Below are 14,148 nucleotides of genomic sequence, written 5' to 3'. Positions count from 1 at the left end.
AGCGTGTTATCCATCATTCTTGCGCGATAATATTTGCATTATCATCCATAAAAATAAACGAGAGACCAATTTCTGCAGCAACCAACGGCACAACATAAGGCCTGAGGGTATGCTTTCTGTACCCCTGGGCTCTTAAGCTACCATTCCGGATGACATGCAGGTGGGCACATTGACCACAAGAGACCTGTGCCCACATCATAATTCTACCACTCATCATAATATGATATTTCACGCATAAGGACGGAACAATTACGGCTTCCATGTTCTCTTCAGACCAGTATTCGTCGGTTTTCGGACTACAGACCAAAGCGCAACTCATCTGAAGGGAAACTTTATTCTACTCGCCATTCTCCTGTTCGCGATGTCTTGCTGCCCTGATTCTACGGGCCCGAGGTTGTTCTGCTATAAAGGGACTCAAACTAACGGTCTTCATAAATAGAAATCACCTTTTTGTAATCGGTTACGGATGGTTTGAGTTACTACTCCTCGTTCTGTTGCCGTGAGAAGTTCACATTGCTGATAAGTTGAAGTTTTTCTTGTACTTCGATATGCCCGTAACACTAGACAGCGGTTATCTCTTGTTGTGGATGTGTGTGAATGATCTTGTTCACAGTCGGGAAATGATGCGAGAGACATGCAAGGCTTCTGCTATCTGCCTTTGTATCTACCTTGCTTTCGTTCTCCCAATGTGTCTTCAAAACATAGATAATTTAAATCACGTATGACGGCACTCTTCACATACAGCACATAACGAAACTAACTCAGATACACAACTTCAGCATTACCAATATATTGGGTTTCCTTGTGGCGTTGTGGCTTCCGCGTCTTACTACCAGACCTCAATCTTTCGTCATGACGTGTAACGTGTCCATACTCTAGCATGAATCACCTGCATTCTTGAAAGCACCAGCTATCAAGCATAAATCGACCATCGTTGTTCAATTTTCGGGATTGCTTTTATAGTTTTTGGCATGCTCTTCTAAATTTGCTATGAAAAATGTATCGAGTACACGGGAGACCCGGATTCGATTTCCGGCGAAAGTCCATGTTGTTCGAATCCCGCGTTAAGCCTTAGGTCCACGTCTCATAGCCTCGCTGCCTAAAGGGATGCTAAACGCCAATGAAGCTATATCTTTGCATGTAATTCCAATCTCCACTAGATGTTTTTCTATTCGGTGAACCAATCTCTTTTCATATTTTTTTCTTTGAAAGCCTGCCATATTGAGCTTATTCGAGACACGTGTTTATGAGAAACAATCCTGCTTTTTTTTGCATCTCATCAGTTATCTTTTGTACATGTATGTATAACTAGTTGGGACACTAAGGGTCACTCGGAATGGAGTGTACTTACCTTCAGTTTTTGTTTCTTTTTCTCCTGTTTTCCGTCAAAAACTTGAAGATGAATCCTACGTAGATTCGAAACATTATTATTATTTTGCAAAATTAATACGAGTGGTATACATCGATAATTTACATTTAATTTTTTCACTTTTAAACTTTTTTAACGTATAAAGATCATCCTAGTGTTTGGTTATACAGGTGACAGAAGCAGTAACTAGACTTGCACGGTTATGAGTGCACAGTGAACTCTGGACCTGGTTGTGTGTAAACGGAAGAAAATTTCGGCACTGTTTAAAATTAATGTTCATGTTGAGCAACCTTGTCTACTGATCCCATTTGTTTCAGAACAAGAAAAGAAAGGAAAAAAAATATAATCACCTACCTGAGCTTTGTATTGTTTTGTCACTATAATAATGCTTCCAGCTATTTTCGGCCAAGGCTCTTCCCGCTGGTCTAGTGTTTAACATGTACGTCGTTGATGTACGTGGTCCTGGGTTCGGTTCCCTGTAAGGCCGCACAAAAAATAATTTCACAATCATGCACTTTCATTAAAATCATCCGTATCTTTTAGCCTAAAGCGGATGACTGTGGGATATTAAATTAAAATTTAATTTATTTTCATGCAAGATGCCAACATTTCTTACCTTCTGTATATTGGTAACACGAATTCCGTGATGGTACCAGTCTCAATGATATATTTTCTCTTTAAACTGGAATGTATGGTTAGAAAGAAGTTAGTGGCAAAGTTTCGTTGATACTTGTGATGGATGGTTGTGATAATAGCCTGCTACATCCCAAAATATATTTGTCTTTCTGTCACTCAAAACTGTATGCCTTCTTCTTCTTTATTTTTATTTTTTTTTAAATTATCGTATGTTTGACGATAAATAAGTGTTGAGTACATATGATGAACATAGCAATTTAGAAAAATAAATAAATAAATAAAGTTCTATTGTGATGCTGTGCCCATTAAATACATTACATGTTTTTATTTATTTATTTAAGGTTCAGGTTGTTGATGTTGAAAACGAGGATATTACTGAATCAGACGTACTCATAATGGGTACCGATGGGTTATGGGACGTCACAAGTAACGAGAAGGCAGCTGAAATAGTTCAGAGGAGCTTAGAACACTTTCCTGCTCATGACCAGACGAGACTGAAATACAGGTAATTTAGTAAGAGACAAACTATAAGAGACAAACTATAATGACTTACCTATTTTTTCATAACACACATTCACATTTGGACTTTCAAATAAAGCTCACATTTATCTCTCTCCTTTTAGAAAGTGTTTGTTTTCGTAGTATCTATGTCAAAACTTTAAAATGCACAAACTGTTTAAAGTACCATGTACAAAATGAAATCATAGAGAGATTCATTACAGTATGAGGAAAACAGTCTAGTAAGTGTGAGTTGAAATGTGAGTTCAGTGGTAAAGCACTCTCGCTCGAAAATATAAAACCTAGGTAAATTGATTAGAGAAATTATAAACAAACTAATACATACTCTGCTTGTTATTTAGAAGTTTTCTTACTATGTTTTTAAAACCTATCTATCTGGTTTTATAATCAGAAAATGTACTGGTCCAAACGCATTTAAGAATGCCCAATAAGAATTCATGAAACTGGTCCGAAGTTGGTACACGAGAATGTACCGATGGATTATAGTGATCCCCGTATAGTGCCCATGGAACATTTCGAACATGTTACAGATGGTGTTTGTAAAGCACCGTATTCACCATAATAACATGTGCAACCACCCTCAGCGGCCCAAGGAGCTGTTCGGGTAGATATCCGGTTCTACAGATCTTGAATGTCAGGTATGGTTTTTCGCGCTTCCTGTAGAACTTGGCATAGCTGGGCGAACCCAGATAGTGATCAGGTGCCATTTCAGACGTGCTCGATAAGACTTAGGTCCGGAAACCTCGGTTATCCGGATGGCATAGGATCATGTATTATCCTATTGAAAGATAAGTGGTGGTGGTGTTTGTTGAAGTTTAGTGTCCGCTTTCAGCACCGAAGCTATATGAGGTGGAATTCGAACCACGCAATGCGTTCAAATTCCAGTGCTCTTCTACTGGGAATCAAAACCAGAACCGCGTGCTCTAGTCACTAGACTAGTGGCGAAGGCTGCTGGAAGATAAGTTCCCCACAAAGTATCCAGATGAGCTTGGTGGACAGGATTGACGACGGCGCGAATGTCCGACGCACTAGTCATATTTCCTTGAATGAAGGCCTGAGGCGATCGGAATTTCTAGCTTACCGTATTGTCCTCAGTCCACTTTTGAATCCCATATGATGAGTGTGAACACGCTTAATTTTCCAACTCCACTACCCTTCCACAGTCACGCACACGGTCAGAACTGTTTCTGGTATAGAAACGACTCTTACCGCTGAATACCACTACCCTTTATTCGCTTTGCCAGTGCAGTCTCTCCCGGTACCACCGAAGACGATCTAGCCGATTACCAGATGTCACGGATAATCATGCAAGAGGAACACAGGAACATAGACCTGTACCTAACAGTGGATTGTTAGTGTTTTGCTCTTATATGGGCGGTGGGGGAGGTAGTTCTCCTTGCAGTAGCGGTTACTGTTCTGACAGTTAAGATGGCCCAAACATTCCTTCTGTCCAGGTGCTTCTCGATGCTTCGATCAAGTATTGGGAAGAGGGAGAATATACTCCCTTCCATCTTTTGCACCATCAGTGGATTACTGACACATGAATCATTACTTACGCGAGTAACAGTTCTGTAGAACGACCTCCTCTCTCGCAGCAACATATACACGGACAATGTATACAATGTGTTCTGGAATCCGTTTCTACCAGTATATATATATATATATATATATATATATATATATATATATATATATATATATATATATATATATATATATATACTATGCAAGCTAAGACCGTTCATTTGTACCACTTTTAACTCGGCTGGTATTTTATATCGAGTCGTGATACAAAAATGTCATATCAAAAGTTACCTGCCAAATGTAATAGTGGTATTTCGAACTTCCAAAATTCAGGCAACGATGTATCTGGACCAGAAGTAGATCGTTTTTCAACAAAAACTAGCGACTTACGATTTCAGCTTCTCTCAAAAATGTCTTTTCTATCCAAAAATGACATTGAGAACATGATGAAAAATTGTTATATAGGAACGTGAATTTTGTGAAAATATTAAATACTCTCAATGTTCTTTTAAATCGTGAAATAGTGAACTTCCCCAGTGCCCATTCTGACGGGAGAACGAATTTTTAAAGTAAAATTTGGCTATTTTTCTGCAGATTGTGAATGAATGCAAGGAAATGGGACACTTCGATTTTAACTTTTTGCATTAGAATGGCATAAAAGGTTAGTTCTTTAAAAGTGCTTTTACAATTTACTACTTCGGTGGTATTTCAAAACCAAAGATGAAACTTTTTTAAAAGTACTGTAAACAAATTTTCTTATTTTCTTCCATACATTCTAAATCTAACAAAAATTAACATACCCTCCCTGCTGGTGTAGTGTCTAGCGCGCACACCTTTGGTGAGTGTGGTTCGTTCTCGGTAGGAGAGTATTGAAATTTAAACGCATCACGGTGGTCCGTATTTCACCTAAAACTGTTTGTCTACGTTTCATATAGCCTCCGTGTTGAAAAGGGAGGCTAAATTTCAATCAACAAAGAAACAAACGAAATTAACACATTTCATCTACTGAACTGTACCTACGTTCTGAATAGATTACATTTTATTCATTGAGAAAGTTGAAAATTTTACCATTTAGTAGAACATTCAGGATTTTGTTCTTGCAGTATTTCTTATTTAGATAAGATTTACGTTTCTCAACTTCAGAAGGGTGAAATAGTGGTGTTTCATGTATTAAACTTATTTTTAATTTCATTTTCAGTACCATTTGTGTGGCAAATGAGGCATTTTAGAAAAACAAGAAGTTCTAAACAAAAATTACTTATTTTCTTACATATATTTTACATAGGATCAAAAGTTTCCACTTTTTATTAGGAAAAGTACTTTTGGTGTAGATATACCACTTGTGATGAAGTTAAAATACCACCATTAAATGGGACACTACAATTTGATATGTCATGTTCTTTGTTTCGAAATTCTGTATGGAACACGACCCGAGTTAATTGCCTGGTACATATTGTCGGCCTCACTTCCTCTCTCTATATATATGCAGATAAATACCAAAATAATGGAAACACCTATACTTTGCAACACGTAAAATAAGTGATGCAGTAACACTGACGATACATTCCCATCGCTTACCCATTATTAGTGGTGTTAGGTGATTCTCTATAATACGTGAGGCAGAGTAGAGTGGAGGCGTATGTTGAAGCGGGTAAACAGGTAATACAGAATTGGAGACTTCTCTGAGTTCCAAACAGATCGTAATTTGTGGCTGCACGAACGGTTGGCACAAATGTATCTAAAGTGCCTAGTTTGGTTAGGTGGGTTGCGAATAATAATGTCCAAAGTAATGGAGGCATACAAACTCACGGCAAAACATCGTCGAAGAGTAATAGTGAACAGAAGATAAGTCTCAGTGACCGGGTTCGCCAAACATGGAAGAGACTTGTTACCAAGGACATTGGAATGAATGCCACGAAAGTGACTGCGGAGCTTAGTCAGCACGTGGAACAGCATATTTCAACAATCAAGACCGACCCAAGTTGCATAACCTCGACGTTTTCTATCAAGTTCCAATTTCCAAATGACTGATCACTATCAACAAGGCTAAAGCGGAAAGAAAATAGTGTCGCGAACATGCAAAGTGCACCACCGATGCTTGGAAACGCGTAGTGTGATCGTGATGTATCGAAGTCTCGTCTCTGCGGTGAAATATAGTGGCGGCTTTGTGATGGTGTGTACTGTTACTCTGTGAATCCTGTGGTTACGGTGACAACGCATTATTATCAGTGATTATATGGACATTTTAAGTCACCACGCACATCCTATGATTCAGACGATTTCAAGATAACAATGTGCCAATTCACACTGATGGAGCTTTGAGGTGTGATTTCATCAACATGGAGATAAATTACATCATCATCTTGGCCCACCCAATCCACAAACCCCAACATTATTGAACACTTGTGTTTAGTTCTGGAGCTCAGCTTCTGGAGCAGATCTCCTCCGCCACCCTCACTAATGGAACTGAATGCTACGATGTATCAGGAACGGTACAACATTACTCTGGAAACCACTCATGATCTATATGCCTCCATTCCACTCCGAATCAGAGCTTTTTTCAGGTTAACGGTTTTGTCACTCCGTTTAATCAGAAAGTCAGAATTTTTTCCACGTGTAACATTATTTTGTTAACCATGTGTAGAACATATATTTCCAGAAAATTGAGAAATAACATGCATTATAAGCAGTTTTATTCATATCTAGTTTTTATGTGAACCTTTCTATGATGATTAATTAACCTGTAGCTATATCTTTGATCTTTTTAGGTTTGTTTGTTTGTTCTTGACCATTTTTATTTTTTATACACTGTTACCATATACATTGGCGGCGTAAAAATGTTTTTAAAAATTTTATCACAACCCGTTTGTGAGTGGCGGCCATATTTGTTGAGTAGCGCGTACCAATTAGTGACGTTAGCATAAACTTGTATATCTTAGGACTGGATTATTCAAGAACATTGCAGCAAATGCCATTTTCTTCAGCACTTTCTCTTATTTAATCTTATCTTGTCATATAAAAGACCTTAATTGAAAAAACTAATCTGCTCGTGGTTCGACGTTAACAGTAGATATCATCCTCCATGAGCTCGGTGTTGCGTAAGGACGCAAAACACAAAACTCACTCAATTCAACAAATATTCTCAAATGGAATCTAGCTCACATTAGTCTACAAGTGGAACGTAAATGTAAAAGAGATAGGAGAAACCACAAATTAACACTGTAGTTTTGCTATGTCTCTGAATGTATCTATCGTACCTAAATTGGTATTAGTATAAAAATATATTAGAAATATATACATTGTTTTTTCACATAGCCGCCAAGTTGATGCACTTCTTCAAGTGAAATTGTTCTTTTCCATGTCACTAAAATAGAAATGAAAGCATTGCATGTGATAGCATCCATGAACTGCTGATTTTACTTTGTCACGCTTTTGAATTTCTTCAATGGAGATGTTACTTGGGGTGTGGGAAAAGATGAATTCTCGGTTACGCTAATGGGCTGCACATCGGAGGCTTCCAACATTTCCTAGTTCCACTCCTGTAAGAGAGAAATATAGAATCGAGCAATGTGAAGATAAGCATTTGCAAATTCGCGGCACTGCCACCGAATGTTTTTTTCTTGTCGCAATACTATCCACGTGAAAGCAAATTATTTTGGAATGTTCGCAGGAAGCAATGTTATTTGTTGTCCTGTAACACGTGCCAGACCAGGACTGACACTATCTATTCAGCGTGTACCCGCGGGAGATCACTGGTCACATTCAAGCACAGGAAGTTACACAAAACGTAGAATAAAGGAATATAAAAATTAAGGACTGTTAATGACTTGGAGTATTTTTAAAGTGTTCTAAATTTCCACATGTTGACGATCATCATTGTAGTTGTAATTACCAGCGAATACTTACATGCTATATATTTTTTTTTATATATTTTGGTTTCAGGTATACTTCTGCTGCTCAGGATTTAGTCATGCATTCCAGAGGTAAACTGATGGAACGGTATTGGAGAACGTCAGAAGGTAAAGCTGCCACAATAGATGATATATCAGTATTTGTTATACCCTTAGTTCCTTACAAGAAAGAGTTTCTGGACTGGAAACAACAGTACGATGCTGTTTGTGGTATATACGAGTCTCCAAATGAAGATGGACCAGGATTTGGCAAACTTTCCTTGAAGACGTCACCGTCAATGCCAGTGCCGCCTGTAAGTAAGAAATCAACCGATAGCACAACAGTCCGAGAGTCAGGAAATGAGAATGTCACCATGAATGAGGTCAATTCTGTAACGCCAGTGTTCGAAGATCAAATGAATATAAGTGAATTGAATGTGCAGGATGCGTATAAAAAACAGGGAGTAACAACTAGTGACAGTGCAGAACAATCAAGTCAGTTACCAACAAACAAACCACAAAACATATCAATTGTACCCCAATCAAGAAAGACGGATTGGCAAACTGTTCCTGATATTTTGAAAAAATCAGACCAAAGTTTTATTGAGGAATTTCCTACTGAATTGGAAGGAGATAGTGACAGTAATACCCAGACAGACCCTCTTCAGCGTAGTAGGAACAGTTCTGATTTCAGTGAAGAACCATTTTCAATTTTATCCTTGCAGGATGCACAGGAGGTGGAACAGAACTCTGATAGATCTCAGACACAATGACGTAATGTAGATTTGCTCAAATAGACCAGTGTTGCAAAGAATTCTGACACACTGGTGAAAGTGATGACATAATATTTTGTTACTGTACAGATCTTTACTTTCTTTTTTTTTAATTTTTTTAAAAAGAATTCTTTGCATAAATGAGCAAAGAATGATGGAAAAACTCATACCAAAGATGGACTAATATTAGCTGGGTAATGATGTTCTTTTCTCATTTAGGTTGCACTTTAGTTGCGTATCCACATTCACACTTTTCTGAAGTTTTATTTTTTTAATTTATTTGTTACATATTAAATACTGATATGGCTAAATTATTAGATATGAAGCTTAGTTGCAATTTTCTGATATTAAAATAGCTTTGAAACACGTGGTTTATATATAGTTAGTTAATTTAATGGTGTGTATGTGAAAGAATTTCTTTATGCTCGTGTCTGACAAATTTATCATACTATGTATGAAAACATGGCATCTATCTTGTTTACGCTTGCTTAATATATAAGCACTTGTTTATCATGTTAACATCCACAACACTTACGCTTGGATGATTCTTGTTTTATGGAACGTAATCTGGTATGTTTCATTAAGATTTTTAATATTTTCATATATATATTTGTTTTCTATTATGGAACTATTTGAATAATTTGATTTGTATATGTAGCGCATAAAGATTTTTTTTTTCAAAAAAAAGTAAATTAATTCAAAACAATGTGATTTTACTTATCACGTGATATTGTCGATCTGTTAACTTTTTAGTTCTTTATTCATTATCGTTGTACTATTTGACAGTAAAATATCTATTTAAAGATGAGGTTTGTATGTAAGTTGCGTAAGTTGGTTGGAGAGAAGCGAAAACAAAGTATCACTGAATAAAAATAAAAATTAAAATAAAAAACTGAAAGTGTTTATTATAAAAGTGTTGAATGTCGTTGGGTAATGATCATGACTTGTATAATGAAGATGGAATATTTATTTCTGAAACATCTGGTCAATATGTGATATATATATTAATCCTTCATTTCGATTAACTCACCTACAAACAAAACAGCCTTTCTAGGGAATATTTGAACTAACCAGAATTTTTAAAATTCCAGTCTTTTGTTACGGTAAGAGAGATTATACTTTTGTAATGTAACAATAAAATCACAAATTAGGAGTTCTTAAAAAAGTGCTTATAATAATCAGTTACGATGACTAACGTCTGAACAAGAAGATAATATAAATTTGTTACTAAAAATTAAAGAAAATTAGAAGAATGAACGATAAATCTGACACTAATATGTGAATACACGATCTGCAAACATACTAACTAACGATCAGTATTTTTATGATTTCTTTTGAGGAGAGCGAAGTAAGCAAAAGGGAAATAACGTTGCTACTGCTTTCCAACGAATTGTTATGATAGAAAAGCAGAAAGATGTAGAAGTTGAGGTTTTTTTACAGTAATTTCAGATGTCAATGGCAACGATTTGTTTACTTGGTAATGAGATACAATAGTTGTTTTCAGCTGTCTCGGTACATAAGCAACCATATATATATATATATATATATATTTCTAGTTTCATATGCAGAATCGTGTTACAGAAAGGAACATCCATCTTTGTTTTAAGAGCTCTCTATTCACAACTTCAGAGAATATCTGATACTTTCACGATATTTTTTTTTTTAAACAATGAGTCAACGTTTTTGGAAATGTATTTATTTTATTATTTCGCTAGTTGTTCTAGTACCATACACATTGGTACATTAAGACATTGGGCTTTTGTAGTACAGCACTTGCTGGAAGAACCGTGATGATGTTTACCATATTTGTTAATATACCCCTGAGAATGCTACTCTATGTAGAATAACTAGCGAAACAATCGTCAGGAACAATAGTAAGTAAAATAAACATGAAATAAATTTCACAGAAGTGTGAAGATGAATACCCACTTTTGCTTCATATATAAGGATATTGAAATAAAGACAATAATTGTAATGGTCATTATTGTAAGCTGCTAAGATAATTATGTTGACATATTGGCAAAGATTACTAAAAAAAAAAAGAAAGAAAGAAAAGGATCATAAACATTACATGAAAAAGCGCTAATGCACATCCATGTCCAATGAAGACTATGCATAATTTATTGTCATTTAATTATCTCTCAGTGAACAATCACATGTATTTTTATGTTTCTTCCGAAGAAATTCCAGAATAGATTTCAAGACATGTTGCAGCTATGATTCATAACAAATTCAGTCAGTATTTTCATCCGTGTAAGACTGATCTTCCATTAGTTTGAGCTGTTGTGTATGAAAGATGTACGTATCGTAAACTCTGTAAATTCAAAACCGAAGCCTAGTCTTCCTATTTGTGAAACACAAAAGTTCTTATACGTCTTTTGTAATTCCTCTTCAATTTATGTACTGTATGTATATTTCTTTCAAACTTATGAATAATAATTTAATTTCAAAGTGTGTAAAGTTAAGTTATAAAGTGAGCCTTTTCGTTTTGAGATTACTCAAAATTCAAGAAAGAAATATTTTATTCATGTTGGGAGTAGTACATCAGTAACAAAAGAAATTTACGTAACCATTTCTTATAACTTTTTTAGTTACATCGTATTTATATTTCGAAATATGTCAAGAGTTTGTTGTCAAAAGGTGTAATATGGATCATAAAGCTGGTAATTATGACCATTAATATGGTAAAATGAAAAAGATCTGCAATTCCGTTGTCTTTTTGCCACACTAATTATCCGAATTACGTGTTTTATAACGCATTTTATAGTTTTGCGAATGAATTCTGGCAGAGTTCGAAAAGTAAAAAAATATGACGGTAAAATAAAGGAACTTAAGGAGAGGTGAGTACAATTGTTTGTTAGTTCATGATACAAATTATTTCATGTTTTCCCGAACTGGATCTACGTAATTGTTTCAAAATGAAATTTCTAGTTTTACGTCCAATGCTTATGCCCTTTAGGCTGAAGGAGACGGATAATTATGAAAGAGTGTGGGAGGAAATGGGGAACCCGAGAAAATCCGCGGACACGATGTTGTCCAACAAAATCTCATGGCTTGAAATCGAACCACTTACCTCTTGTATGATATATGAATGTGTACCTCATGTTTGGAGAAGGAACTACGATTTCGATGTGTCTGATAGTAAATTCTGGCTGACAGAAATGTGTTTATAGAGTTTTGTACGTCCTGAAATGGTAGGTATGTTCTAAGTTAATTGTAAGAAAATGGAAATTGTATAAATAGTGTATGAATGCATAATGTGGCTTCAATAATAACGGTTATCACTTTGTACTTGAAATTGAATTTTACTTGCTATATTACCAATCAGTTTAAGAATAAATGTCTACCATATTTACTCGAATTATAAAAATAATCCAAATTTTTTTTGTTCAACGTTTTAAATTGCAGTCATTAGATACAGTAAAAGCTCTATCGAGAACACTTACGGAACATTGTTATTTGTCCGTAAATGACAGGTGTCTGTTGCAGAGATTTATACAAATTTATATCATTCACAGCGTATGCGCTAATTGCATGCAGTAGATAATTAATACATTAGTTAATTCAGGCTAATATGGAAATACTGTACTATGCTCAATGTTCTAATTTCTAGGAACATTTTCTAAACAGGGTGAGAGCGGAAATCTTTAATATTTTATTGTAAAATTGACTATGTTTGTTCCTTTATTTGAAGGTAGAAGCGCCAAGAGAAAGGGTGAATTTGTCCGAGAAGTTTAGCATAGAATTTTTGGTAATGGCTCTTCACGATTGATTTCGGCTATTGTAAGTTCATTAGGATTTCCACTAGAAAACAGTTGTGGATATAAAGGGATAATAATTGATGGCACACCAGGGGCTCATACCGCTCCAATCTGAGTAAACTGAACACTAAATTTATTTTTCAGGAAAATCCAAACAGTATTTTTGTCGTGAATTAATTCGTCACTTATCATATACCTATTGATCGCTTGATGCCATACAACTATGCACAAGACGTAACTACCGCGATACCTGTTCATGAGTCCAGTGAATGATTTGAATCTCATCCTGGGGCATTGTACTGAGGTTTTCTTCAAAGCTTTCAAATGTTTTAACAAAACAGTGAAGTTTATAATATTACATTCTAGTAAATGAGTTCAAATCATTTATAACATTCTCAAGCGATCCTCAAGTGATACAACGACTTTATCGAAACCATTTCTATCCCTGTCCTCTGTTTTCACGTTACAAACTCGTTCATATCAGCATTAACCAAGTAGGACTTCAAAATCAGTTTTGAAGTCCTGAAATTATAACAATACCTTTTTGGTAGATGTAATTACAAGTTCTAGGAATTACATAAAATTATGTAGTGTTGCAAACTTTACCAGTGATTACCATATCTCGAGAACGGTTTGACGTAGCAAATTACGGAAAACTACATTCTGATCTTCACACATATTGAAAACTATCTGTGCTATTGGGTGTTGTACTTAATCTTAGCAATTTTCTTTAAAAGAAAGGCTTTTGAATAACACCAAATTTTCAATTCCTTGTAAATTTGTTGCTATTCATTTGAAATTCGTCATATCATGATCGTATTATTGAACTCAAGTACTTTTGGTGTGCATTACCCTGTCCGTCTCGCTTGCGTTATTACTGCAGTAGAGACCACCAAAATTTGGATGTTTGTGATACTGCAACGTCCTTAGTTTGCAACACAATAACAAATGTGATATTGTAAGTTTTCGTTTAGCTTATACAATTGATTTTATTACCGTCCCTTTCAACAACGAACCTATATGAGAAGTGGACTTAGAGCTTAACATGGAATCCGAACCATATGAGCTTCCGCCGAATCTCCCACACCAAAGGCGCGTACATTAACTGCTTTGCCACGACGGAGCTCCACATTTACATTTGAAATGTGTAATAACCTGATGTAGTGCCATTTGAAATATATATATATATATATATATATATATATATATATATATATATATATATATATATATATATATATATACAAATTTATGTTGGACTGCCAATATTGTTAACTTGGTGGTATCACAGAATATGGTTGTAAACAATCCAGTGTAAAAAACTTCAGCGTTTCTTTTCAATTGGTTTAAAAGTTACAAAGGCGTATTAAGATAAATAGTCGACCCTGCATATAAAAATTAATGAAATTATGTCCCCTAATTTCTCCTAGACGGCTGGAACGATTTAATGATTCTTGGTTTATGATTGGGCCATGGCGTAACCTAGGTTTCTATCATGTTACTTTGATTAGAATGAGTATCCTAAGAGCAGAGCGGAAGGTTCAAAATTTATTCTAGAAATGAAGTATCTTACAATCCTCTCGACTTTGAAAGATGAAACTTGGTATATTAAATTATTCATTTCAAAATAAGTACCTATGTCCTAGCGAATTTGAAAATTCCTGTGTTAAGGGGAC

At 35.4% G+C, this 14,148-nt stretch overlaps 1 protein-coding gene across 1 annotated transcript in view; it reads left to right on the top strand.

The window, feature by feature from the left end:
- Positions 1-11,165, top strand: part of LOC145688387 (protein phosphatase 1H) — a 54,495-nt gene extending 43,330 nt beyond the window's left edge. Inside the window, exons 7-8 of the mRNA XM_081762558.1 lie at positions 2,347-2,510; positions 7,991-11,165. Coding sequence (XP_081618684.1) covers positions 2,347-2,510; positions 7,991-8,711 — 885 coding nt within the window. The 3' untranslated portion in view covers positions 8,712-11,165. The remainder of the gene's footprint in view (positions 1-2,346; positions 2,511-7,990) is intronic.
- The last annotated feature ends 2,983 nt before the right edge of the window (positions 11,166-14,148 follow it).

The sequence above is a fragment of the Thermobia domestica genome, chromosome 6 (assembly GCF_964235325.1).
Source record: "Thermobia domestica chromosome 6, izTheDome1.hap1.1, whole genome shotgun sequence".
In the NCBI taxonomy this organism is placed as follows: domain Eukaryota; kingdom Metazoa; phylum Arthropoda; class Insecta; order Zygentoma; family Lepismatidae; genus Thermobia; species Thermobia domestica.
Note: the sequence above shows the minus strand (reverse complement) of the source record. Positions and strands in the feature narration are given on the sequence as shown.